The sequence below is a fragment of the Oncorhynchus gorbuscha genome, linkage group LG17, assembly GCF_021184085.1.
Source record: "Oncorhynchus gorbuscha isolate QuinsamMale2020 ecotype Even-year linkage group LG17, OgorEven_v1.0, whole genome shotgun sequence".
In the NCBI taxonomy this organism is placed as follows: domain Eukaryota; kingdom Metazoa; phylum Chordata; class Actinopteri; order Salmoniformes; family Salmonidae; genus Oncorhynchus; species Oncorhynchus gorbuscha.
Window position 1 is genome coordinate 57,563,308 of NC_060189.1, and position 27,297 is coordinate 57,590,604.

At 44.3% G+C, this 27,297-nt stretch overlaps 1 protein-coding gene across 1 annotated transcript in view; it reads left to right on the top strand.

The window, feature by feature from the left end:
- The first annotated feature begins 3,764 nt into the window (after nt 1-3,764).
- Nucleotides 3,765-27,297, top strand: part of LOC124001168 (GRB2-associated-binding protein 1-like) — a 70,493-nt gene continuing 46,960 nt past the window's right edge. Inside the window, 2 exon segments of the mRNA XM_046307772.1 lie at nt 3,765-4,407; nt 4,518-4,647. Coding sequence (XP_046163728.1) covers nt 4,576-4,647 — 72 coding nt within the window. The 5' untranslated portion in view covers nt 3,765-4,407; nt 4,518-4,575.

Sequence of the window (27,297 nt, forward strand, 5' to 3'; positions counted from 1 at the left end):
AGGTATCCCCTTTCCCTTCCCTAGATCAAAGACGGAGCAGAGTGGCTTTGAAGCTGTAGCCAAGACCACCTGCTTCAGATGTGGTGCGTTTATCACTGCTGTGGTGTCTCAATGTTTCTCATGCACAGTCCCAGCATAAGGTCAATTACCGGTGCTCTTCTAGGTGAATATGTTTGAGTAAGACTGAAGGAGTGTCCAGGAAGAAGGAAATAAATCCGTCCTCCTTGACAATCTTGTATAATACCACGGGTCGTGTTCATTAGGCACCAAACGGAGGAAAACATCCTGAAACGGGGAGGTACTATCTGAAAATGTCTTTTTTTTTTTAAAGCGATTTTTTGTTTTATGTTGCACCACATTTTGAAATGTTTTGTTACGGTGTGCCCTAATGAACATGACCCAGTGGAGAGATTATAGGAGTAACAGAAGGGAGAGTTCACGGTGATGTCAGACAGACCTCCCATGGGAAAGCCTCATCATTCAAGTTACCAGCCAGGATAGGTTTCCTTACCCAGTGGAAACTGACCTAAAACCTCATAGATGGGACCGACATGTTATAGAACCCTTACCCTCACCAAAAGGAGATTGAGAAGCATCTTTATGTAATGGGTCTTAAAACAGTAGCGTCAGACTTGCAATAGTGGCACTACATGAATAGAGAATGGTATGCAACGGTTGACCCTATCAGCACACTTGCTGTTACTAATGGCATAGCCAATATGTGTAATGTAGCAATGCAAGCTTGTGGTTTTCAAATGGGTCATTTCTGTGCTATTCGGTATCCCTGCCATTAGGTTTACAACACACTGTAGTAGTAGCACTGTAATCGCCTCAAAAAGCATTTGGGGAAAAAAAATCAATGACACTCAATTATTAATTGACCGATCCATTTGCGTTTCACTTGTACAGTTTTGTAAGGACACATCAAAAGTTTTATAGAGCAATGGCATTCCCTGTAAGTTACACAACTCAGTGTTGTATGATATCAAGAGTGGCCTTTTTTTGATAGCACCAGAGCAGCTTCATCAGCAGGTTCAGATTGCCCAAATATACTGAACAAAAATATAAATGCAGCATGTAGTGTTGGTCACATGTTTCATGAGCTGAAATAAAAGATCCCAGAAATGTTCCATACTCAAAAAAAGCTTATTTCTCTCAAATCAAATTTTGTGCATGAATTTGTTTACATCACGGTTAGTGAGCATTTCTCTTTTGTCAAGATCATCCATCCACCTATCAAGAAGCTGATTAAACAGCATGATCATTACACAGGTGCATCTTGTGTTGGGGACTATTAAAATTCACTCTAAAATGTGCGGTTTTGCAATGCCACAAATATCTCAAGTTTTGAGGGAGTGTGCAATTGGCATGCTGACTGAAGGAATTTCTACCAGAGCTGTTGCCATATAATTGAATGTTAATTTCCCTACCATAAGCTGCCTTCAACGTAATTTTAGACAATTTGGCAGTGCGTCCAACCGGCCTCACTAATGCAGAACAAGTGTAACCACGCCAGTCCAGGACCTCCACTTCCAGTTTCTTCACCTGCAGGATCGTATGAGACCAGCGACCCGGACAGCTGATGAAACAGGAGTATTTCTGTCTGTAATAAAGCCCATTTGTGGGGGGAAACGAATTCTTGTTGGCTGTTGGCTGGGCCCTCCCAAGCCCACCAATGGCTTGATTAGGGCCTAATTAATATATTTCAATTGACTGATTTCCTTATATATTCCTTATAACTGTAACTCAGTAAAATTGTTGCATTTATACATTTTTTCAGTATTGTATGTAGATTTGCCTGGCTGCACTTTTTAGGACCAACTTTTTCAGTCTATTGTATTTACTGCCATTGTGGCAAAACAACTTCCCTCTGCGAACATGAAGTACACTACAATTCAATTCAATTGAAGTTATGAAATACTATTATTGTGGCGGTGGGCTTTAAAATGGATGCTATATCCCCTATTATTGCAGAGATTTCAATGTGATAACAATGAAGGCAAAAACCAACGTGGGATGAATTGATGAGCAGCTAACATCCCCACACAAATCACAAATGCATATTGTTTGATCCCTGTTTTGAATGTTTTTATTTCTCTGTGGTTGGTCTCTACCCACAACACGTCAAATGCAATTTGTTTTAATGCCCTTGCAAAAGCATGAACTCTGGAACCACTTATTTAAAATGTAATTTAATAAACATAATGCCTTCTCTGTCTCCATCCATTCCTCTCTCTTTTTCCAGTTCATTCTATTGGGGACCATGAAGTTGGGATTTATGCTCCTGTTAAGTTCCCCAGTGACTAGCATGGCTCAGCAAAATGCCAGTGACTAGAGCAACTTTTACCACAGCAATATATTTCTTTCAGCTCTATGGTGTCATAGACCCATCTCGAGGAGCACACAGTTAAAAGGAAAAATGATCTCCCAGGCTGAATAGTATTTTAGAAGACATTGACAAGTAGGATCAATAGTATTATGGATGGTAGACTGACAAATGTACTCAATTGTTGTCCTCACTGGTTGGGCTTGCCTGCTGTATGGAGCTATGCTGTGACAAATATCTTTAATGGCTATGTGAATGTTTAAATGGATTAATATTAGAATGTAAAGTCTCACTCACAACTGGGTGGGTCATGGCTGTACTTAGTTGTGAATCTGCATATGATTAATACATTGTTTGAATGTTATTGTGTTACTTGAGTCATACATTGAAATGTTTTTTAAAACTAGGAAAGTCAAATAAGAACAAATGATTAATTACAACAACAGCCTAGGAACAGTGGGTTAACTGCCTTGTTCAGGGGTGGAACAACAGATTTCTACCTTGTCAGCTCGGGGATTCGATCCAGCAACCTTCCGGTTACTAGTCAGTCCAATGCTCTAACCACTAGGATCCCTGCCGCCCTGTGGTGGCTGTTGTGCACAATAATAGTTATTCATTTGTATTAGTAAGTTATATGAGAAGTGAATATTTGTTTTGGTACATCAGTTGACTATTTGTTAATCACAATATTGACCTTCATGTATACTATGCTCAAACCCATTAGAAATTGGCAGTCAAACATTATAGATGCACTTACAAATACAGGTTAATAGCCAAAAAACCTGGAAGAGCTTTTCAGCATTACAATAACATTCCAGGATTCCACAGATACTTTAACCCTCATGGGAACTCATCTCTGTCAAATTGACAATAGTCAGGCTCTGGGTCTACAAGAAAAACACTACTAGTCTTCAAGGGATAGATAGCCTACTCTTGCAATGAAGGAACAAAGACATTTGCCTGCGTGGTGCAGGGGTCTAAGGCACTGTATCTCAGTGCTTGGGGCGTCACTACAGACACCATGGATCGAATCCAGGCTGTATCACAACCGGCAGTGATTCGGAATCCCATAGGGCATCCGCAGAATTGCCCCAGCGTTGGCCAACATTGTAAATAAAAATGTTTTCTTAACTGACTTGCCTAGTTAAATGAATGTAAAACATATGATGAAGAGATATGTTTTATTTATTGTTGCTGAAATTATAATATTCCTACTCGAGTTTTGTTGTTTCTGGTTTTGGTGCTCACACTTACACACATAGATATAATGTAATGGCAATCGCCAACTTTCTAATTGTACGGTCATTTCTACACTGTCCTCGAGGTTGCATGACTTCGAGCGCACAAATGGCGCGCATTGTGGTAAGTGTAGTTTCCACGTGCACATGGTAGGAGAGGTCCTACATTGAACACTGGAATGCAGGTTCTTTGTTATTCCGTTCAATCATAAGGAAGCCATATTTTCCCCCGGTATTCAGTCAGATGGGTGTAAATCTATACTAACCATATGCAAACAATAATTTATCAAAATGCGGTTATTTGTTTTAGGGGGAGAAACGCCAAACAATTGAGAACTACATGTCCCATGGTGTGTTGGTTAATTTTTCCTGCACGCCGCCTCTCCCTCTGCCTGCGTGTTCCAAAGGAGGCTGTCAGGCTGAGTTCAGGGAAAACACAGTTTCCTATCTGTCAATCATAATTAGCAACCACAGGGAGTGAAACTGGGAGGAAGGTCGGTGAAACGCTACGTTTTTGGGTGAAAAGGCATTGTACTTCCCGTGAAACAATTATGCTTCGGAAAGGAGAGGGAAATAAGTATCCTAGTGTGCTTAAAAATATTTGATCTACTTTGGAAGGAATTGCATAAAAGCGCGTTCACTGAAAGCCAAACTCGGCGAGTTTCACTTGCAAGCAACTATTCTGCTTGGAGTACGAAACATATCCAGAAGAAGGTAACCACGGACGCAGGACACTTTGGGATTTAATTTGGCTATTTAACACACTTCTTGACAAAAGTGGTTGACACATTTCAGAGGACTGTCTTAAAGTCGCTGTTGGTGATTCGCAGCGCAGACTAGGAGGTGTGACGGTATTTATCGCTTACCCAACTCATAAAATTTCAACCAATGCGACATTGTCATTTTTTTCATACTCTTTTCTTCCATTGACCGCTCCCTGTCAATATTTGCAGGTTCACTCAAAACAATCTCGGCCCAAACATCCAGACGGCGAGGAAGAAAGGAGGAAAGATGAGCGGGGGAGATGTGGTGTGCTCTGGCTGGTTAAGAAAATCTCCTCCAGAAAAAAAGTTGAGACGTTACGTAAGTCTGAGCTTGATCATATTCATGTCTTGCTTTGGATCCTTACCACTGAGCGGATACATTGTAGCTATGCAAATGTAACACTTTCGATTATTTCGAATTTGCGTACGTTGTCGCGCTAATCACCTCCCCCCAGCTGCACAAAGTTTATGCAGCATCTCGAATCTTTGTTTGCTACAACAAAACTATCGACAATTCATGAATAGCAAGAAGTGGATTTAAACTCCGATTGTTGTATTGTCAGGTGACAATGGCCTCCTAGGCTACATCTTGTTATGATGACAGCCTGCATGCTGTCGAGCTTTTCAGTGAATTGATGCAAATTCCAACACGGGGCCGATTTCAAAGCATTCATGAAAATGGTCCTATACTGTGCAACATTCGCATTCCACGGCAAGGCAACTGAAATGCTCGTCTGTCTAGTCATAGCATAATAGTTTATGAGCACATGCTTTAATGTCAAAATCCTAAGTGTAGGTTTGACTAATGTACGAATCTAACAGATCACGTTGACAACTCTCACAATGTCGTGAAATAATTCCAATTGACTTGTGTTCTTAAAAGGAATGCTTTTGAAAGCAGTTTCTGGTTGTCACAGGAAATGAGAATGTTCAGTCTTCTCCATAATCTAGTCTATGGAGACTATCTAGACTCGCGCCACCTCGATACCGAAGTTACTTTTTTTTGTAGCAGGTTAGGAGACTGAGGTTAAGGTTACCAAAAATGCTCTGCTAACCTGCAACTACAATCACTTTGTATCAAAGTGGCGTGAAGAGTGTCCCATGTTGACTCGACACTCGGCCTACTTACGAGACAGGGAGGTATGCCCATATAAATCAGTACACTATTGAAATGATATGAAAATGCATTTCAATCACAGTTGCATAGCTAGAACACAGTTATGCAAAGTAACGGTTGTCTCTCTATGAATCACACACTTCTTTGGAAGCTGGATGTCATTGTTCATAGTCTTACATGACCTTTGTTTTTTTTAAATCTGAAAAGTATTACCATTCTCACACCCATAATGAAATTGCCACCCTGCATATGTCCCCTTTCTTTACTTTGTGAATCAGTGGGCGAATCAGTTGGCTGTATATTAGTTCCCAAGATATTGGATCTGTTATCTATCCAAAGAACATCTATCGCCATTGTATATGTGGGCCCTCTATCAGTTGTATTCGCTCCTAATCTACAAAGATGGGCGTATTCAAGCGACTGCACACCACAACTCTGAGACGTAAATGACCATTTATACAAGTCTTGCTGTGTCCAAAAGGCTGTTAAGTGTTGTATTTGTGGTTTATTGGATATCTCTATTGATGTTTGCATTAGGAACTGGACGGCCCTGCGCTCTACATGTTTTCGCAGCAACCACAGTTCTCCTCAACCGATCTTTGAGAGAATCTTGATTGTATACCCCTCGCATCCTCAACCCACTGGAGGCGAAGGACCTCTGGCTTTCTCAGCCAACGGGTTTTGAGAATGAGGAGGATGTGAGGAGTATGCAATTGAGATTCTCCCAATGTCTCTGGTTGGCCATACTGAACCAAGGCATTGCCTGCCAAATACCATTCCCTCTGTCCTAACTCCACTGATGTTATGATCAATCTGAATCTGCACAGAACTCAGTTCATTGTTCTCCTTGTAACTACATGCCTGGAACAGGAGTTTTTCTTGACTGCAGCCCTACTTAGAGCCTGTTTTTTTATTTAATTTAACCTTTATTTAACTAGACAAGTCAGTTAAAAACAAATTCTTATTTACAAGGACAGCCTACGGTGGAGCAGTGTGTTAACGGCCTTGTTCAAGGCCAGAATGGGGATTAGACCCAGAAACCTTTCGGTTACTGGCCCGACGCTCTAACCTCTAGGCTACCTGCCACCCCAAAGTTAGAACCTGTATCGAGGTCCCAGAGCGTTTCCTGTTCAGGTCACATGGTCAGGATAAGAAGTCCAGCCCCTTGTCATGATCAATCGGCACCCTGAGCTCTACACTCCCTCTGTCATTATGAAGTATGACAGTCAGTCAGCCAGGGGGGTGTAGGGATTACTATGGAGTGGTTAGTGGTGGTGACACAGTAAACATGGTGATACAGTAAGTAACTATGCCTTCCCACAGCAGGAACAGATGAGACAGGAGACTCTGATCACATGACACTTAGTGACCAAGACTGTGTGTGTGTGTGTGTGTGTGGTGTGTGTGTGTGTGTGTGTGTGTGACGTTTTAACTGAAGGGTAGTGTAGGGAGCCAGCCCAGCTGCTGTACACACTGAGGGTGTGTAGCTGCTAACTTGGTGGACTGCAACACCCCGAGGTGTTCATTCATCAAGTCCATCTTACTTACAGCAGGTCACTCTGAAGTGACAGACTGGGAACACTTATCCTTATGTGAATGGAGCACTGAGAACGGTCTACTCCCTTAAAAAGTGGACATTTTGTTAAGAGCATAATCTAATGGGTAAATGCAGTGTGTTGCATTTCACCAGGCCCCTGACCAAACTGATTGTGACCTGATTGCACTGTAGCCTACTACTTGACTACCCTCAGGTCTATAGACTAGTGTGTATTTATCTCAACCTACATTCATTAGACTCTAAGAATGTGTTTATCTATTTGTATGATTTGGTACGTGTCCATTCTGGCCTAACTGGCTTCATTGTGCCCCTATAACAGCCTGTTCTGCTGCTGCCTCTTTGTGCCCCTGTAGGAACAGCCTGTTCTACTGCTGTCTCTGACCAACTCTTTGACCCAATTCATCTGATTCACACTTCTGCTAAAGCCTGGCGGCGTCAGTTTAAACACCGCTTTTGTGACCTATTGTGTGTGTAAGATTTGGAACTGTGTGTGTAACTGTGTGTGTGTCCTTAATGGTGTTCGACAATATGAATGGCTGTATTTTGACCCTCCAGTGTTAATAGGATCTGTGTGGTGTAGATGAGGCCCGGCATGCAGTATGAGAAGGAACACTGATCACTGGCAAATTGTTGTTTCTGGTTGAAGCTGTTAGCTGGAGCCCCCACTGAGTTACACAGGGCCATGTGTGTGTGCGACCCACTCGCTGAGTGTGTGTATGTGGCAGTGGCTGACGACAGCGGCGGTTGTGGGTGGAGGCGACCTCACTTGAGCCCTCTCAGGACAGCCTGGGACTGTGAATAACTGAATCCAGTATGCCTAATACAGCCTACTGGTCCTCAGGATTATGCCGTAACCACGACATCATGGCCCGGTTTCAAGTGCCCATCCAGATTATAGGCCAACCTTCTAATATACACTACCGTTCAAAAGTTTGGGGTCACTTAGAAACTTCCTTGTTTTTGAAAGTAAAGGACTTTTTTTGGTTGTTTGTCCATTTTTAAATAATATCAAATTGATCAGAAATACAGTGTAGACATTGTTAAAATTTTAAATGACTGTTGTAGCTGGAAATGGCTGCTTTAAAAAATGTTTCATGGAATATCTACATAGGCATACAAGAGGCCCATTATCAGCAACTGTCACTCCTGTGTTCCAATGGCACGTTATGTTAGCTAATCCAAGTTTATCATTTTAAAAGGCTAATTGATTATTAGAACACCCTTTTGCAATTGTTAGCACAGCTGAAAACTGTTGTTCTGATCAAAGAAGCCGTAAAACTGGCCTTTAGACTAGTGGAGTATCAGCATTTGTGGATTTGATTACAGGCTCAAAATGGCCAGAAACAAAACTTTCTTCTGAAACTCGACAGTCTATTCTTGTTCTGAGAAATTAAGGCTATTCCATGCGAGAAATGGCCAAGAAACTGAAGATCTCGTACAAAGCTCTGTACTACTCCCTTCTCAGAACAGCGCAAACTGTCTCTAACCAAAATAGAAAGAGTGGGAGGCCCCGGTGCACAACTGAGCAAGAGGACAAGTACATTAGTGTCTAGTCTGAGAAACAGACGCCTCAAGTCCTCAACTGGCAGCTTCATTAAATAGTACCAGCAAAACACCAGGTCTCAACGTCAACAGTGAAGAGGCGACTCTGGGATGCTGACCTTCTAGGCGTCTTTCACAAACTAGACACTAATGTACTTGTCCTCTTGTTCAGTTGTGCACCGGAGCCTCCCACTCCTCTTTTCTATTCCAGAGCCAGTTTGCGCTGTTCTGTGAAGGGTGTAGTACACAGCATTGTACGAGCTAATCCAATTTTTATCAAACACGCCATGCCATTGGAGCACAGGAGTGATGGTTATTACATTTTAAAAATCCGCTGTTTCCAGCTACAATAGTCATTTACAACATTAACAATGTCTACACTGTATTTCTGATCAATTTGATGTTATTTTATTGGACAAAAAAAAAAAGTGCTTTCAAAAACAAGGACATTTCTAATTGACCCCGAACTTTTGAACGGTAGTGTAGGTCTACCTCTGGCAAGGGTTCTGAATGTAAAGGTGACAGATACAGGGATGGGTATTTCGGTTGTGTGTGTGTGTGTGTGTGTGTGGAGGTGTTAGTGTTAACTGAGAGGGGGGGGGTCAGAGAGGTGGTTCTGCTGCTTTTGTCAGGGAGACAGGTCATCTATAGACTGTACAGGTTGATCTAAGTAGACCTTCTGTTTGTGTGCCCTCTCATTCTCCAGTGTTGACCCTTACTGTCTGAGCATTCAGCCTCTACTCTCCACAGTAGCTCCAGGCCAGACACGTAGCCCTGCCGGCTGCCGGGAGGTTAACCACTCTGGGCAAAGTTTGTCCCCAGCTGGCCAGCTCAGCCCCTGATTGGACGAGATCAAGGGTTAAACTGTTCAGCGGCCTGCCTGTGTCTGCGGCACCGCCCTGTTTACCGGCAGGCAGAGCACTGGGTAGCTCAAAGTGCACACTAAGGCCTTTTTTCTATTTTGTGGAGACATGTAGGCACACAGACAGCGTATATAGTGGGAGCTTAACCATGACAGTGCAGGGCCCCAGAGAAAGGGGTTTCTGTCCCATCTAGGGGCCACACGCTGGCATATAGACTTCGTGGACCACAGTGTTGTGGGCGTTTAGTCTGTTACAGGTTTATCCATACACAGGATGGGTATTTTTTTCATTTAGATATACTATAGCCATCAAATTCAACCCTGGACCTCGAAACCAGTTCCGCTGCTTTTGTCATTGTTCCCCTCTAATCAGGTGCTGATTTCGACCTGGGGGACACCGGGTGGGTGTCATTCATTATCAGGTAGAAGAGAGAACCAGCAGGCTCCGGACCTCGTAGAGTAGGTGTTGAATACCCCTGGCCTATAGGATGTAGTAATGTAAGGTCACCTTCTGAACCGTTGCGTTTTCCTTTCTTGTCAAGGCTGAGATGGTATGAGGAAACCTACCACAACCACTCCAGTCTTTTTTTTTTTTTTCCCCAGCCGCAGAAATGTAAACGTTTGCTCTGAACATGCAACTCTGTTAGGTTTTCATTTCATTGACATTGCACTTTCCATCTTTCATTTTTAGACTTCCTCTTTCGTTTCTCGCCTCTCTCGCAATCTGGGAATTTATGGAGGTCCCACTTGTAAAGCGTTCATCAAAGAGAGAGCCCTGCAGGTTGTGTGTCTTGAGACATCTGTGCTGTGTTTTCTAAACTACCCAAGGAAATTAAAGGGGATAAAAGTTGGTTGTTACTTCGTCAGCTCCACTTAATGTGCGGAGACAGTTGAGGCCGGGAGGCAGCAGGGGGAATCTCTCTCGGTGTCCCCTCCCCATATGGCGACATGGATCGCTCCTCTCCTCATAGGAAGCTCAAATGGTTGGTCCCATCCAAAGCATTCAGAGGGGTTATTCATGCTGTGCTTTTCCCATCCTTTCCCTCACAGGGTCTCAGTGTTTGAACAAAAGTACTCCAGAGACAGGCTGACACAACGAGCTGAGAGGGAAAACATTGAACCCTAAAGGTCCCTATTTTGAGTGTCTGTCTCTCTCTCTCTCTCTCTCTCTCTCTCTCTCTCTCTCTCTCTCTCTCTCTCAGCAGCTTGAGGGAGTCTGTCTCCTGACCTGAACCACTTAATGTACGTAGCTCGCTGCAGCGCCCTATAAGCCATTACTCGTGCTCAAGCCTAATTTAACATTTTTGATTTGTGACCAACCAAGGAGGGAATTCTGCGACTTCTGAACAAACGACAGAGCGGACGGATAGACAGACGGGAATCAGTGGAGTGGTGAAACGAAACAAAGGAATAGCTTTTTTGAGTACAGGATTCATTTGCTCAGCAAGTGGAACAGAGAAGCGCTTGTGTGGAGTTAGCGTAAGAGGCTATTCCTAGCCAGCAGCCAGCATGCATTATTGTTGAAGACCAGGGCTCTCCAACCCTGTTCCTGGACAGCTACCCTCCTATAGGTTTTCACTCCAACCCCAGTTGTAACTAACCTGATTGAGTTTATCAACCAGATATTTATTATAATCAGGTGCGTTAGATTAGGGTTGGAGTGAAAACCTACAGGACAGTAGATCTCTAGGAGCAGGTTTGGAGTGCCCATGTGTCCCAAACAGCACTATTCCCTATGTATTGCACTGCTTTTGACCAGTAAGTAGTGTACTGTATAGGGAACAGGGTCCCATTTGGGATGCAGAGTATGTCCTCCTGGCTACCACGACAACGGAACAGTCCATTTTGAAAAGCAGCAGACTGCTGCTGTTGTGTGGGAGCAGTCATGCCCAGAAAATAATGGATTGCATCGGCCATCAATTATTTAAATGTCCATTAGAAATATAAAGAAAACGAAAGGCATACAACATTAATGCAGGGTGATATCTTGTTGACACAGCAATTACAATGCTGTTACGTACCACATACACCCTGTTTATCCCTCTTTTCAGTCGTTTCCAAAGGCTGCTGAAATATTAAGGTTGAAATATTTTCCAAACAGATTAACTGTCTCAGACCCATTCATTGTTTATATTTGAATGATTCTCCAAAAAAAGAAAACGACCACCTGACTAGTGTTTATGTACCCAGAGCTCCACCAGTATCGCCAGACAACCCAAGGCGCTTTTCGGTTGTCTTAAGTTTTCATTTGCTTGTTTGCGTTGCGGGGGCCGCTTGAAACGCAATCACGACAAGATAAACAATGCGCACAGCCACAATAACACAGCATCCATTTAAAGCTAAGCCCTATGAATAAAGGTTTGGTTATTTTACAGGGACACACACACACACATGGGTGAAAACCTCGGGCAGTGTTTTTCAACATCGAAGAAGCCTGATTTAACATGAGCTGTGGTGTATTTGAGCGTCTTGTTTTTCACCCAGGTGTGTGTGTGCGGCAACGGTTCGCCTGATTTGGTTTTATTGGTGTAGTTAACAATTCAGTGATGAAAGCCATAGGTCTTTTATAACAGACACTAGACAGTTAATCTATGCACACGTTCTGCCTGATAGTCTGTCTGGGACTCAGGGACCAAGAATAGGCCTGGAGTTGACCCACGGCCAAAAACCCACAGGCTTAGTGCTACAGCAGGCACGTGTAGCCGGTCAATGCGGCACACTGTCTGACAGTGTGAACTGCAGTGATGATATAGCAGGGATAAGATCCTTTCAACTTTTAAGTTCTAACTATTTAAACATTTATCTGTATTTCCTTGTGGTCTGACTTGTCCTATTAGTGTTGTGGAGTGGGAAAGCCCACCAGCACAGACCCCATCCTTCCCCATATGTAACCATTTCCTTGCGTCACTCACTACCACTGTGTGGACAGTCCTGGTGACCAGTTCTCTGTTTCTGTGGCTATTCTCGTCAACTGCGGTGGTGGTCATGTGGCGTTCTAGGCCCATGTCGTCTTTCCAAAGTCCGCCTGTTATAACTCCCAACGTGCTCTGCTGACAAACACTGCTAATAACGCTACCACCACCGCTACCACCACCGCTACCACCACCGCTACCACCACCGCTACCACCACCCACCCCCCTATTCTTCTCTCCCTCCTTTACCGCTCCTCCTGGGGAAAATGGAAACAAGTTGGAAGTTAATCCCCCCCCCTTGTTGCTTGGTGGCTTTGCTGCTGGCCTCGCTTGGTGGCTGGGCTTGCTGGCCTCGCTTGGTGGCTGGGCTTGCTGGCCTCGCTTGGTGGCTGGGCTTGCTGGCCTCGCTTGGTGGCTGGGCTTGCTGGGCTTGCTGGCCTCGCTTGGTGGCTGGGCTGCTGGCCTCGCTTGGTGGCTGGGCTTGCTGGCCTCGCTTGGTGGCTGGGCTGCTGGCCTCGCTTGGTGGCTGGGCTTGCTGGCCTCGCTTGGTGGCTGGGCTGCTGGCCTCACTTGGTTCAGTCTGTTAACAGATGTGTTCCTTTATTGCCTGGCTCTTGCTGTTTATACTGCCATTGAGTCTTTTATCTATCTCCTGCTGAATGTACAAAACATTACATACACCTTCCTAATATTGAGTTGCACTCCCCTCAACATCCTCAAGTCGTCAGGGCATGGACTAAAAGGTGTCGAGCGTTCCACAGGGATGCTGGCCCATGTTGACTCCAATGCTTCCCACAGTTGTCAAGTTGGCTGGATGTCCTTTGATGGTGGACCATTCTTGATACACACAGGAAACTGTTGTTTGAGAGACCCTACAGCTTTGCAGTTCTTGACACAAACCAGTGCACCTGGCACCTACTAACATACCCCAATTGAAAGGCAATTAAATTGTTTGTCTTGGCCATTCACCCTCTGATTGGCACACATACACAATCCATGTCTCAATTATCTCAAGACTTGAGCATTCTTCAACCTGTCTCACCCCCTTCATCTACACTTGAAGTGGATTTAACAAGTGACATCAATAACTTTCACCTGGATTCACCTGGTCAGTCTGTCATGGAACAGCAGGTGTCCTTAATGTTTTGTACTCAGTGTGTATACACACTTTCTATTTTTTTGTGTGGAAACTCTCCTGTGGTTGTAGAGCTCCACAGTCACATGGCGTTATGGTTGAATATGCCAACTCTTAACACTATCCAGACCCAGTTCTTATGAAGCAGAGATAAGACACCTCTCCTGACTCTTGGCTGGATATGTTTAAATGCCTGTATCCAGGGCAGATGAAGACAGATTTATACAATGCAGTCTACATAAATGCAACTTGCAGTACGATATAATATGAACGTGATCAGAGTTTAACTTTAGAAATCGTTATTTATTTTCCCATGTTAAGCCCGTCCAGTGATGTCTGGCTGTAAAGATATTGCCTGGCTACCCAAATGCTACGCCACGACCATGGATGCTAGTTTCTTCTCTGCAATTTATGAGTACCTACTACCTCCCCGACGCAAACATTCTAACCGGTCTGATTGGTCTCAGAAACCGCCAGGTTGGGCTGGGACACTCGTGGGTAAAGTGCCGTTTTATTTTTTTATTTTTTTTACATTTGTCATTGGCTTTGATACTCTGATTGGATAGAGATGATCCAATCGCTGATTACTTTGTTCTGTACAACACCCCTTATTTTGACGTTGCCATCGTTGAAGTAGTTTGTTGCGGTCTCAGACTGAATTATGCTGCAAACAGAGCAGCGCTAGAATTCAGTTGGAGTCATCGGGCTAGTAATAATAGACCTTATGACAGAGAAAGAGAGGCTATTTCCAGCCCCAACTTTGAGTCCTACTGCTTCCCCAGAGAGAGGGGGCTGCTGCAGGGACCCAGGAGCACACAGATGTCCAAAGATGGTCCCTTTGCTTCGGCCTCTCAGGCAGATCTGGCTTCCCCTTCCAGCAGCTCACGGGACCAGACCATGGAAATATGACCGTACAAATATGACCTGCAGGCCATCCACCCATCACAGAACATTGACTTGAATGGGAATGCTTTTTCTAGTGATACTGTTTCTATGGTCCAGACCACTGGATTGTTTGTGCAGTCATGGGAACAAGTCTCTAAAGCTGAGAGTGTATGGAGCCTGTGTATAAGTGAAATCGTCCTGGAAGGTGTTCAGAACCAGTTTCGAGGCTAAGTGAGCAAGGTGTGTGTGCATGTGTTTGGTGTGTGCATTTTAGGATATTCCAGAATGTCAATCAATAATCCACTCCACCTCCTCATAGGCCATCAGTAGGCAGAGAGAGTGGGAGGGAGAGAAAGGAAGGAAACTAAAAGATGCACCGAGCTAGCCTCAAACCCACACCATTAGCCAGCCTCAGTCAGCCTGCTCTCTGTCCCTCTCCCTGCTCAGGGCTCCTCTTGGCAGGCTGAGGCAGTAGGAATGTGAGCCTCTTATGTGCTTCTGCTGTGTTCAGTGAGGGCTGGCCTCTGCCTGATTTGTTGTTTCTGCTGAGCGCAGCGCTGAGTCTGACGGAGGAAAAAGGCGCAGCTCCCTGGCGCCCCAGTACGGCATGGCGGCCGCTTCCTGTGTGCGGTGCTGATGGCTACCAGATGTCTAGAGGGAAGAGAGAATAGTGGTCTACCACGCTGGTGTCTAGTGCTTTTCGTTCTGTTTCACTTTCGTGCTACTTTTATTTATTTTCTTTTTCTATTCCTCTCGGTCACTTGGTCACTCTCCGATAGAGGTCGACGGATTAATTGGAATGGCCGATTTTAATTAGGGCCGATTTCAAGTTTTCATAACAATCGGTAATCCGTATTTTTGGATGCCAATTTACATTTAAATTATTATTATTATTTTTTTTTTAAACAATTGTTAACACCTTAAGAACACCATAAGAACACATTCTTATTTTCAATGGCGGCCCAGGAACGGTGGGTTAACTGCCTTGCTCAGGGGCAGAACGACAGATTTTTTTTACCTTGTCAGCTCAGGGATTCAATCTTGCAACCTTACGGTTAACTAGTCCAACACTCTAACTACCTGCTTTACATTGCACTCCATGAGGAGCCTGCCTGTTACCAAGGTAAATTGCCACGGTAAGTTGCTAGCTAGCATTCGTAAGCATTCCTTCAAACAGCACTTTCATGCATTTTGCCAGCAGCTCTTCCCTGTGCTTCAAGCATTGTGCTGTTTATGACTTCAAGCCTATCAACTCCCAAGATGAGGCTGGTGTAACCAATGTGGCTAGCTAGTTCGTGGGGTGCGCTACCTCTACTCTCTGACAACTCCTCTCTTGGTCACTCTGACAACTCCTCTCTGGGTCACTCTGTCTGTCGCTCTCTCCTCCTTTCTCTGGCTCTAACCTAATCATACACCCACAAACTGTGGCTCAGGGTGTGAGCTGCTGCTGTGGACTGTTTAACCCAGTAGAGGTTAACTCTGCCTGTCTGTCTTAGTCCTCTTAGTCAGCTTATAGTTGAGCCTCTTCCCAGATCCGCTCTCATGGAAAAGACATGCATCATTAGAAACTACCATTAAATCCTCTTCCCCCCTCCTTCTGCATGCCTTGGCCACATCCCATTCTGGGACGCAGACATGAACTAGATGAGCATAACTGGGCCGTAAAGCCTGTAATGCTACATTTTAATATCCAGACCTCATACATTTTACAGCCGCTGTAATTCATGGTCGTTGAGAGAAAAAGGTGTGCCCTTCACATTTCAGTGTTTAGTGACTTTACTGTTTGATCTAGAGATCTGGACTGTTTGACTCTTATCAATCCACCTGAGTGGTCTACTGTTGAGAGTCGACCACAAGGGACCGTGTGTAAGTGGCTTTACCTCGTTACATAACTAATATTATGCGCATTTTTCAGTATGTCACTCATTTTATGGTTTGGCATGGACTGTCAAACGTGTGCGCATGCAGCCCCCCCCCCCCCCCGTGGCGGCTCGCCTGTCGTCTCTGACACATGGACACATGTGCATCTGCAGGGCCTTCATACAGCCTCTAGACCCACTGCTGCTGTGGCCCAGCCCCTCTTTGTGTGGACCAATCTCCCCTCTTGAGGATTCCTATGCGTGTTTGTGCGACGGGGGGAGGGGGCACCCTGGAGACAAGCTGTGAAATGCCCACCGCCGCCTCGTGTAATTTCTCGGGTTACTGCGAGTCGGCCGGCCCATACGGACAGACCACACACTCCTCCCTACCTCTATCGCTCTCTTCCTCTCTATTTTTCTCTTTTCGTCTTGTTCTTTCTCTTTTTTTTTAAAGTCATTTTCGAAATGCGTTTATACCAGAGATATGAGATGTGGCTCGTCAAGAGGGGCAGGCCAGTCCTTTCTTAGCCTGTCCCCAATGAGTGTCCTGCGGGCAGCCTGATTTGTATTATAGAGCTCAGCTCTGGTGCTGTTCGATATCTCCGGCCTGGCTACCAGCCAGAGGAAGGGGATGAGACACCCCCCCCCCCCCCACTCCCTGTGAAGACCCTGTTGTGAGAGCGGGCTAGACTACACTCCCTCTGATTTGTGGCTGAGAGACGGTGAACTCCCACCTTCTCTCTCAGTATTCCTGTGAACTCTCCCAACGTTATTTCCGTATATCTCTCGGGTACATCTCGGAACCCTGTGGAATAGCTTGAGTGCTCGACCCGTCGACATTTTGTAGGGCCGACTTAGTCTCTCGCTCTGGTATACCAATGGCATTTGGCTAGGCGACTGGACTGGTCGATCAGGCATTGAGTTCCAGGTCAGTACTACTATGCAGAATGTAAGCATTTTTGTTGTATTTATTGTTGAGGGACTTCTATTGAGTTTACTGCTGCTTATCTAGACATGTTGGGGATTTCCAACTATAGACCCTTGAGTGTTCACACAACTCAAGCTCCGTTGGAGCTTAGCTCTTACCTTCTACTTCAACACACATCAACTCAGCTTCCCCTATTCAGAAACCATACAGCCTGTGACAAGAGCCTCTAAGTGTTGGGATGTGGTTTTGAGCTGCACAACGATCCTCCCAAAAACAAAAGATCCTTCCTCATAGTTTATTTGTAAAGTACTGACAACATTCCACAATGTATTCTGACATGCTGGTTGTCTGGAAGGGATTTGTTGTTTACAGTAGATGGGCCTCAGCCAGATACTGCTCTTTTATCTAGAATTTTTCGATCAACAGGCCATTATGTTGATCAGTGTTAAGCCCATGCATGTGGTTATGTGTGGCTCCCGAGTGGCGCAGCGGTCTAAGACACTGCATCTCCGTGCAAGAGGCATCACTGCAGTCCCTGGTTCGAATCCAGGCTGCATCACATTCAGCCATGATTGGGAGTCCCATAGGGCGGCGCACAATTGGCCCAGTGTCGTCTGGGTTTGGCCAGGGTAGGCCATCATTGTAAATAAGAATTTGCTCTTAACCGACTTGCCTAGTTTAAAAAAGGTCTGGCATTGGCCATGCATTCATTGTCATACTTCCTTAACATATAACACATGGCATAGCCTTGTCTTGGTCTGTTTTGCGTGTTCAGCTCCACTATGCCAGTGTGTGGTTTGGACCACTACTCTGATGGCCGTTTTGGCTTGTCGAGTCGTGCGCTCAGTCATCCTTTTGTGTGTACAGACCAGACACGCACTCGCAGGCCGAGACAAACCACGGCAGAACTAAGAGGGGAATTGTCTGGGCCGCTGGTCTTCCCCTCAGCCTGGCTGCTCGCTCTCTGCAGCCAAGAAACACTGATCATGTGAACGGCCCAGCCCTGCTAATGGAATGTGTTGAATTCCTAAAGATGCTGTTTTGACAAACACATGTGACTTGGGGGGGCTGCTGTACATGTTTTGATCCTCAACCTTTGTACAGATGTTATTGTTGAGAACCAACTTGAATATCAGGCAAAAAGGAGATGTAGAAGGGGAGAGACGTCTCTGCCACCTACCTCCGCCATGCCTGCTCCCCCACGTTAAGTAGACAACCTCTGCACAGCTAGAAATGTCATGAGTAGAACCTACAGTATTCCTCCTAACATGAGAGAGCATGTTTGTTCCACGTAATAGATTTATATCTGAGCCTTCCACATTGTTGTGCCCTGTACTGCTTTAGTCAGATGCCCTAGTCCGAGCCCTTATGTCCTGTCCCCCCCATCAGTTCTCACAGCTAATCGGTTGCCAGTTCCACTAAAAACAATCCCCCTAACTGAATACTTTCCTGCATGAATTGAATAGGCTGCTGTATAGCAACAAGGGCAATTAACAACGGGAATCGCTCTTAGTGGCGCTTCCCGTTGGAGAAACAATTAACGCTAGTGTGTGTGTGTGTGTGTGTGCGTGTGTGTGCATCTGGAAGTAACAGTAATCCTATGTCATTGCAGGCCTATTAGGAAGGAAGGACACATTTCAAACTCAAATCAACCAATCCTTCAACCAATCAATAACTCAATAAAACTACAAATCAACTTGTCAATTCTCAGGTTATTGGCTTAAACTAATAGTAGGTTGACCCCTGTATGACTGACTAAATCAGATGGTATTTAGTGGTACACTTCTCTGCAGTCTGTATCTGATATAAGGAATTATACATTTAAATTCTAAACTAATCTGAAACATGGATTACTGTTGCATAATTTATTATTTAGGCAAACAAAATTATCTTGTTTTCTCTAATACAATTGGAGTACAACCCATCTGATTTGATGACATAGGCCACACATGGACTCCCTTCGCGTAGTTGAAGTATTCTCCCATACATATACAATAGATTACTCTCTCTCTGTCCTTTCCATACAAACATTCATCAAGAGAACACATGGACTCCACCTCTGTTCAGTTGCCAGTGGGTGTTGTGTTCTCCATTGGGCTAATCAGTGCATAACTTTGGCAGGAGCTCACCGGAGCGGAGTACTGGCACATCAGATTTTCTACTGCTTGAGATCCTGCTCCTCTTATAGAATATTAGCTCAAAAGTATTGTGGAGCTCCTGCACCTAAATATAAACAGTACTGGCCCCCAAAACGAGTACTTGAACCTATTTCAGTCAAAGTCAAGCACTGGTGATAATAGCTATTTGAGCTTTGGTTTCTGTTGCTCCATCCCTCTACCACAAACCAACATCTATACAGCTTCACCAGCCAATAGCGAAAGTGCATGAAGATGGCAGCCATCGTGTACTTACCACAAGTCACATAAGTTGCATGGAGTCACTCTGTGTGCAATACTAGTGTTTAATGTTATTTTTGAATGACTACCTCAGATCTGTACTCCCCATATACAATTATCTGTAAGGTCCTTCAGGTGACAAATAACATTTGATTTGACTGTGTTGGATGCTACAGGTGTAGGGTGAAATGCTTACAAAGCCCTTAACCAACAATGCAGTTCAATAAATAGTTATGGAAATATTTACTAAATAAACTAAAGTAACACAATAAAATAACAATACCGACGCCAAATATAGGTGGTACCGAGTCAATGTACATGTAGGTAGGGGTAAAGTGACAATGCATAGATAATAAACAGCGCGTAACAGCAGTGTAAAAACAGAGGGGGGGTGTCAATGTAAATAGCCTGGGTGGTCATTTGATGAATTGTTCTGGGGGGGGGGGTAAATGAATCACTTACTTTTGATTTTCATATGGGTGCACTCAGACTTTCATTTATTCAATAAATGTTCCTTTTGTTCATAGTCTCTCTTTATATCCGAAAACCTCAGTTTTGTTTGCGTTTTCTTCAGTAATCTACAGGCTCAAACACAGTCACAACAGGCAGACAATCAAAATTGTATCCGGAAAGTTAATAGAAACATGTCAAGCGATTTTTCAATTTCCGCCTGAAGACATACCAAAATCTAACTGCCTGTAGCTCAGGCCCAGAACCAAGGATATGCATATTCTTTGTTTCATTTGAAAGAAAACACTCTGAAGTTTGTAAATGTGAATTGAATGTAGGAGAATATAACACAATAGATCTGGTTTAGATAATATAATGAAAATCATGTTTTTTTTCCATTTTTATATCATCTTTAAAATGAACAAGACAAAACAAACATTCAGATAGGATGATGGGAAAAACATAAGGGGGCAACAGTACTTGTGCAAAGTTTCAGAATGATAACTTTCAAAATGACTGTGCTACATGACATTTATCATGAAGTCACCCAGGTGTTACAAACAAGTAGCCCAAATGTACCCAAGTGGCCAAATTGGTGAAGTTATACATTTTGAATGGAATAACTATATACAAAATACCAAAATGGTATTCTACCCCCCCCCCCCGCCGCAAAAAGAAAAAGATATACATTTACAAAATAACACTTTCAATATTTGGAAGACCCTCAGTCCTCTACACAATATTGTGCTGCTGATGCCAGGTGCCATAGCAGTCCCTGTAAAGCAGAGGGTCACCAAGCATGTGGTGCATATGATGGGGCACTTCATTTAGCAAAGAACACAGCAACGCCTCCATGCTGTGCCCTTTTGGCCTTGAGGCACATCCATGCCTGTAGAAATACATTTGGGCAGATGAACACCACTTGTGGCAGGAGCAGAAGGGACCGAGGTAGAGGGGCCAGAACGTGGTGCTGTAGCCATAAGCTCCTCGATGAGCAGCTTTCTGAAGGCTAGCTGTGAGATGGGGGGGGGGGGGGGGGGGGGCTTTCCACAGCTCTTAGCCATTTCCTTGTGTAGGATGAATGCATTCACCACAGCAATGGCAATGAAAAGATAGAAGGTCTTGTACCATTTCATCGTCTTATGGAGAACATTGTAATAGTGTCATTAAACAGCTTGGAAAATTCCAGAAATTATGTCATAGCTTTAGAAGATAGGCTAAATGACATAATTTGAGAATTGGATGTTTACCTGTGGATGTATTTCATGGCCTACCTTCAAACTCAGTGCCATCTTTGCTTGACATCATGGGAAAATCGAAAGAAAATTCACCCAACTTATTGTGGGAAGCTTGCGGAAGGCTACCCGACACGTTTGACTCAAGTTAAACAATTTTAAAGGCAATGCTACCAAATACTAATTGAGTGTATGTAAACTTCTGAACCACTGGGAATGTGATGAAAGAAATAAAAGCTGAAATAAATAATTCTCTCTCAACTATTATTCTGACTTTTCACATTAAAATAATGTGGTGATCCTAACTGACCTAAGGCAGGGAATTTTTACTAGGATTAAATGTCATGAATTGTGTAACTGAGTTTAAATATATTTGGCTAAGGTGTATGTAAATTTCCGACTTCAACTGTTGGTCCTGAATAGCATGAAACTTGGCCACAATGATCTACTGGACCATACACACTACCCTCTGTAGTGCCTTATGGTCGGATGCTGAGCAGTTGCCATACCAGGCGGTGATGCAACTGGTCAGGATGCACTTGATGGTGCAGCTGTTGAACTTTTTTGAGGATCTTTTGACCCATACCAAATCTTTTCAGTCTCCTGAGGGGGAAAAGGTGTTGTACCCTCTTCTCGACTGTCTTGGTGTGTTTGGACTAGGGTTGCAAAGCGTCGGAAACTTGCCGGAAAATTTTCCATTGGAAGTTAAGCCCTGAAATTTTGCTTAAATTCATTTACAAAAGTTAGCTTATAAGTAAACCTTTTCTTGTGGGATACACAAGGCATATTTTGGTTAATCTATCCCCAATTGAATTGCAACCCTCTGCATGCAAAGTGCATTCTTCCATCACGTGTGCAGTGCATTCGTCCATCTCATGTTCAGCTGATTCTCAAGATCGTGCACACTAATGAGATGCTATTGAGCCCACACTACATGCTTTCGGGTAAGTTTTGATGATTATACTGGGTGGGGTGAATATATTTTCTATGACCATGTTTTTTTTAAAACTAGTAAATAGTAGCCTACAGCAGTGTTAGATCATTTCATACTTGTTAACCATTTCTTCTAGTTAGTTTTTGCTACCATGTGGGTTTTAGCTTGAGTCTGCTAACTGAGTGTTAATTCACCTGTGTCCATACAGGTTTCATTTTAAAACATGTATCTTACAAAGTAGTTGTTAAATATAACTGCTTAACTATTTATCTGTATGTGGAATTGCATTTATTTTTTTACTCATTTCTAATCTTTACAGGAAAATGCCATGGGTACTATCTGATGTGTGGAGACATTTCACTGCAGCTAATGTAGAAGAAAAAGCTGTGTACATGTGCAAATACAGTTCCAAATCATATGTGAAGAATGCAACAAAGACGCAGAATCATCTGGCCAAGTGCATAAAGTTTCCTCACCGCTCACGAAATGCAACCTCTGACAAAAGTCCCTTTACTTCTATTCGAAGTGAAAATGGTGAATCAGACACCTTATCGATGGCAACAGCTCATGATCCTCCTGGAATCAGACATGTTTATGACTCAATGGAGGAACGTAGTCAGAGAAATGCTGATGAATGTCTTGCTCGAGCTGTGTAAATCAACTGGTTTACCTCTGATGCTCACAGGCAATGTGTATTGGAAGACATTTCTGAATGTTCTTCGCCCAGCAACCAGACATGCTCTATCTACTCATTTGCTGGATGCAGAGTTCAGGTGAATGTCAAGCAAATCATATAGAAAACAGACCATATTGCAATCATCTCTGATGGGTGGTCGAATGTTCGTGGGCAAGGAATAATTAACTACGTCATGTCCACCCCTCAACCAGTATTCTACAAGAGCACAGACACAAGGGACAACAGATACACCGGTCTCTACATTGCAGATGAGCTGAAGGCAGTCATCAACTACCTTGGACCACAGACGTTATTTGCACTGGTGACAGACAGTGCTGAAAACATGAAGGCGGCTTGGTCTAAAGTAGAGGAGTCCTACCCTCACATCACACCCATTGGCTGTGCTGCTCATACATTGAATCTGCTCCTCAAGGACATCATGGCACTGAAAACAATGGACACACTCTACAAGCGAGCCAAGGAAATGGTTAGGTATGTGAAGGGTCATCAAGTTCTAGCAGCAATCTACCTCACCAAGCAAAGTGATAAGAATAAGAGCACCACATTGAAGCTGCCCAGCAACACTCGCTGGGGTGGTATTGTCATCATGTTTGACAGTCTCTTGGAGGATAAGGAGTCTCTCCAAGAAATGGCCGTATCAGTCTGATATGGACAGCCCATCAGGATCCTCCTATATGATGTATTTTGGGAGAAATTGGTAAGCAGCCTGAAACTCCTGAAACCTATAGCAGCTGCCATTGCACGGATTGAGAGAGACGATGCCATTCTGTATGATGTTCAGACTGCTTGCAGATATAAGAGAATACATCTGTTGTTGCCCTGCCCACTTCACTGTTGCTCCAAGCAGAGGTAACTGCAGTTCTGAAAAACATTAAAAAGCGTGAATACTTCTGCCTGAAGCCTATACACGCTGCAGCGTACATGTTGGACCTCAAGTATGCTGGCAAGAGCATCCTGCACAGATCAACAAGGCCTATGGTGTCATTTCTACCATGTCTCTCCACCTTGGCCTGGATGAGGACAAGGTTCTTGGCAGTCTGGTGGAGTACACTTTCAAGCAAGGGCTTTAGGTTGGCACGACTGCCATATTTTGTCTCCATCCCATCTCATCAACCACCTGGTGGAAGGGACTTTATGGATCTGTGGCTCTTTCCCCTGTTGCCTCTATTCTCCAAATCCCACCAACATCAGCCACCTCAGAGCGCAACTGGTCCTTATTTGGGAACACACACACCAAAGCACGCAACACGCTGACCAATACAAGGGTTGAAATTGGTGGCCATCCGGGCAAATTTGAGACTTTTTGAGCCTGACGAGCCATCATCAACAAAGTTGGAAAGTGACATTGAAGACGAGGCCTCAGTCTGATGTTCAAGAGCTGGACATTGAGGTCGTTCCAGGGAGAAAGACATGTAAGCCTGAGAGAAAGACGAGCAAAGCTTTAGTTTCTAGACTATCATTTTACAGATGTATGTTTAATATTTTTGAGAGATGCGATGGATCTTTGGGATCATTCAATATTCCCTTTTTCTTCAGTGAAATCATCCCATGTGAAGAGTCAACTCATTTACTTAAAGTTCAATTTGTAACAAATGTTTTGTCTTCAAGGCACTCACCAAATTAATACTGCAATAACTTTTTGTCCTGACTAAAGTGTTATGTTTGGGGCAAATACAACATTGAGTACCACACTCCATATTTCAAGCATAGTGTTGGTTGCATCATGTTATGGGTATTTGTGTAATTTTTAATGACAGGAGTGTTTCAGGATAAAAAAAATAACAACGTAATGGGGCTAAGCACAGGCAAAATCCTAGAGGAAAACCTGGTTGTCTAATTCACCAGTGTCTAGTAGAAAGTAATCTCCCATTCAGCTGGACAGTAACCTAAAACGCAAGACCAAGTCTACACTGTAATTGCTTACCAAGAAGACAAAATCAAATCAAATCAAATCAAATTTTATTTGTCACATACACATGGTTAGCAGATGTTAATGCGAGTGTAGCGAAATGCTTGTGCTTCTAGTTCCGACAATGCAGTGATAACCAACAAGTAATCTAACTAACAATTCCAAAAAAAACTACTGTATTATACACAGTGTAAGGGGATAAGGAACATGTACATAAGGATATATGAATGAGTGATGGTACAGAGCAGCATACAGTAGATGGTATCGAGTACAGTATATACATATGAGATGAGTGTGTAGACAAAGTAAACAAAGTGGCATAGTTAAAGTGGCTAGTGATACATGTGTTACATAAGGATGCAGTCGATGTTGTAGAGTACAGTATATACATATGCATATGAGATGAATAATGTAGGGTAAGTAACATTATATAAGGTAGCATTGTTTAAAGTGGCTAGTGATATATATATATATATATATTTACATCATTTCCATCAATTCCCATTATTAAAATGGCTGGAGTTGGGTCAGTGTCAATGACAGTGTGTTGGCAGCAGCCACTCAATGTTAGTGGTGGCTATTTAACAGTCTGATGGCCTTGAGATAGAAGCTGTTTTTCAGTCTCTCGGTCCCAGCTTTGATGCACCTGTACTGACCCCGCCTTCTGGATGATAGCGGGGTGAACAGGCAGTGGTTCGGGTGGTTGATGTCCTTGATGATCTTTATGGCCTTCCTGTAACAACGGGTGGTGTAGGTGTCCTGGAGGGCAGGTAGTTTGCCCCGGTGATGCGTTGTGCAGTCCTCACTACCCTCTGGAGAGCCTTACGGTTGAGGGCAGAGCAGTTGCCGTACCAGGCGGTGATACAGCCCGCCAGGATGCTCTCGATTGTGCATCTGTAGAAGTTTGTGAGTGCTTTTGGTGACAAGCCGAATTTTTTCAGCCTCCTGAGGTTGAATAGGCGCTGCTGCGCCTTCTTCACGACGCTGTCAGTGTGAGTGGACCAATTCAGTTTGTCTGTGATGTGTATGCCGAGGAACTTAAAACTAGCTACCCTCTCCACTACTGTTCCATCGATGTGGATAGGGGGTGTTCCCTCTGCTGTTTCCTGAAGTCCACAATCATCTCCTTAGTTTTGTTGACGTTGAGTGTGAGGTTATTTTCCTGACACCACACTCCAAGGGCCCTCACCTCCTCCCTGTAGGCCGTCTCGTCGTTGTTGGTAATCAAGCCTACCACTGTTGTGTCGTCCGCAAACTTGATGATTGAGTTGGAGGCGTGCGTGGCCACGCAGTCGTGGGTGAACAGGGAGTACAGGAGAGGGCTCAGAACGCACCCTTGTGGGGCCCCGTGTTGAGGATCAGCGGGGAGGAGATGTTGTTGCCTACCCTCACCACCTGGGGGCGGCCCGTCAGGAAGTCCAGTACCCAGTTGCACAGGGCGGGGTCGAGACCCAGGGTCTCGAGCTTGATGACGAGCTTGGAGGGTACTATGGTGTTGAATGCCGAGCTGTAGTCGATGAACAGCATTCTCACATAGGTATTCCTCTTGTCCAGGTGGGTTAGGGCAGTGTGCAGTGTGGTTGAGATTGCATCGTCTGTGGACCTATTTGGGCGGTAAGCAAATTGGAGTGGGTCTAGGGTGTCAGGTAGGGTGGAGGTGATATGGTCCTTGACTAGTCTCTCAAAGCACTTCATGATGACGGAAGTGAGTGCTACGGGGCGGTAGTCGTTTAGCTCAGTTACCTTAGCTTTCTTGGGAACAGGAACAATGGTGGCCCTCTTGAAGCATGTGGGAACAGCAGACTGGTATAGGGATTGATTGAATATGTCCGTAAACACACCGGCCAGCTGGTCTGCGCATGCTCGGAGGGCGCGGCTGGGGATGCCGTCTGGGCCTGCAGCCTTGCGAGGGTTAACACGTTTAAATGTCTTACCTCGGCTGCAGTGAAGGAGAGACTGCATGTTTCCGTTGCAGGCCGTGTCAGTGGCACTGTATTGTCCTCAAAGCGGGCAAAAAAGTTATTTAGTCTGCCTGGGAGCAAGACATCCTGGTCCGTGACTGGGCTGGATTTCATCTTGTAGTCCGTGATTGACTGTAGACCCTGCCACATGCCTCTTGTGTCTGAGCCATTGAATTGAGATTCCACTTTGTCTCTGTACTGACGCTTAGCTTGTTTGATAGCCTTACGGAGGGAATAGCTGCACTGTTTGTATTCAGTCATGTTGCCAGACACCTTGCCCTGATTAAAAGCAGTGGTTCGCGCTTTCAGTTTCACGCGAATGCTGCCATCAATCCACGGTTTCTGGTTAGGGAATGTTTTTATCGTTGCTATGGGAACGACATCTTCGACGCACGTTCTAATGAACTCGCACACCGAATCAGCGTATTCGTCAATATTCCCATCTGACGCAATACGAAACATGTCCCAGTCCACGTGATGGAAGCAGTCTTGGAGTGTAGAGTCAGCTTGTTCTGACCAGCGTTGGACAGACAGTGAATGTTCCTGAGAGGCCAAGTTAGTTTTGATTTAAATCTACTTTAAAATCTAT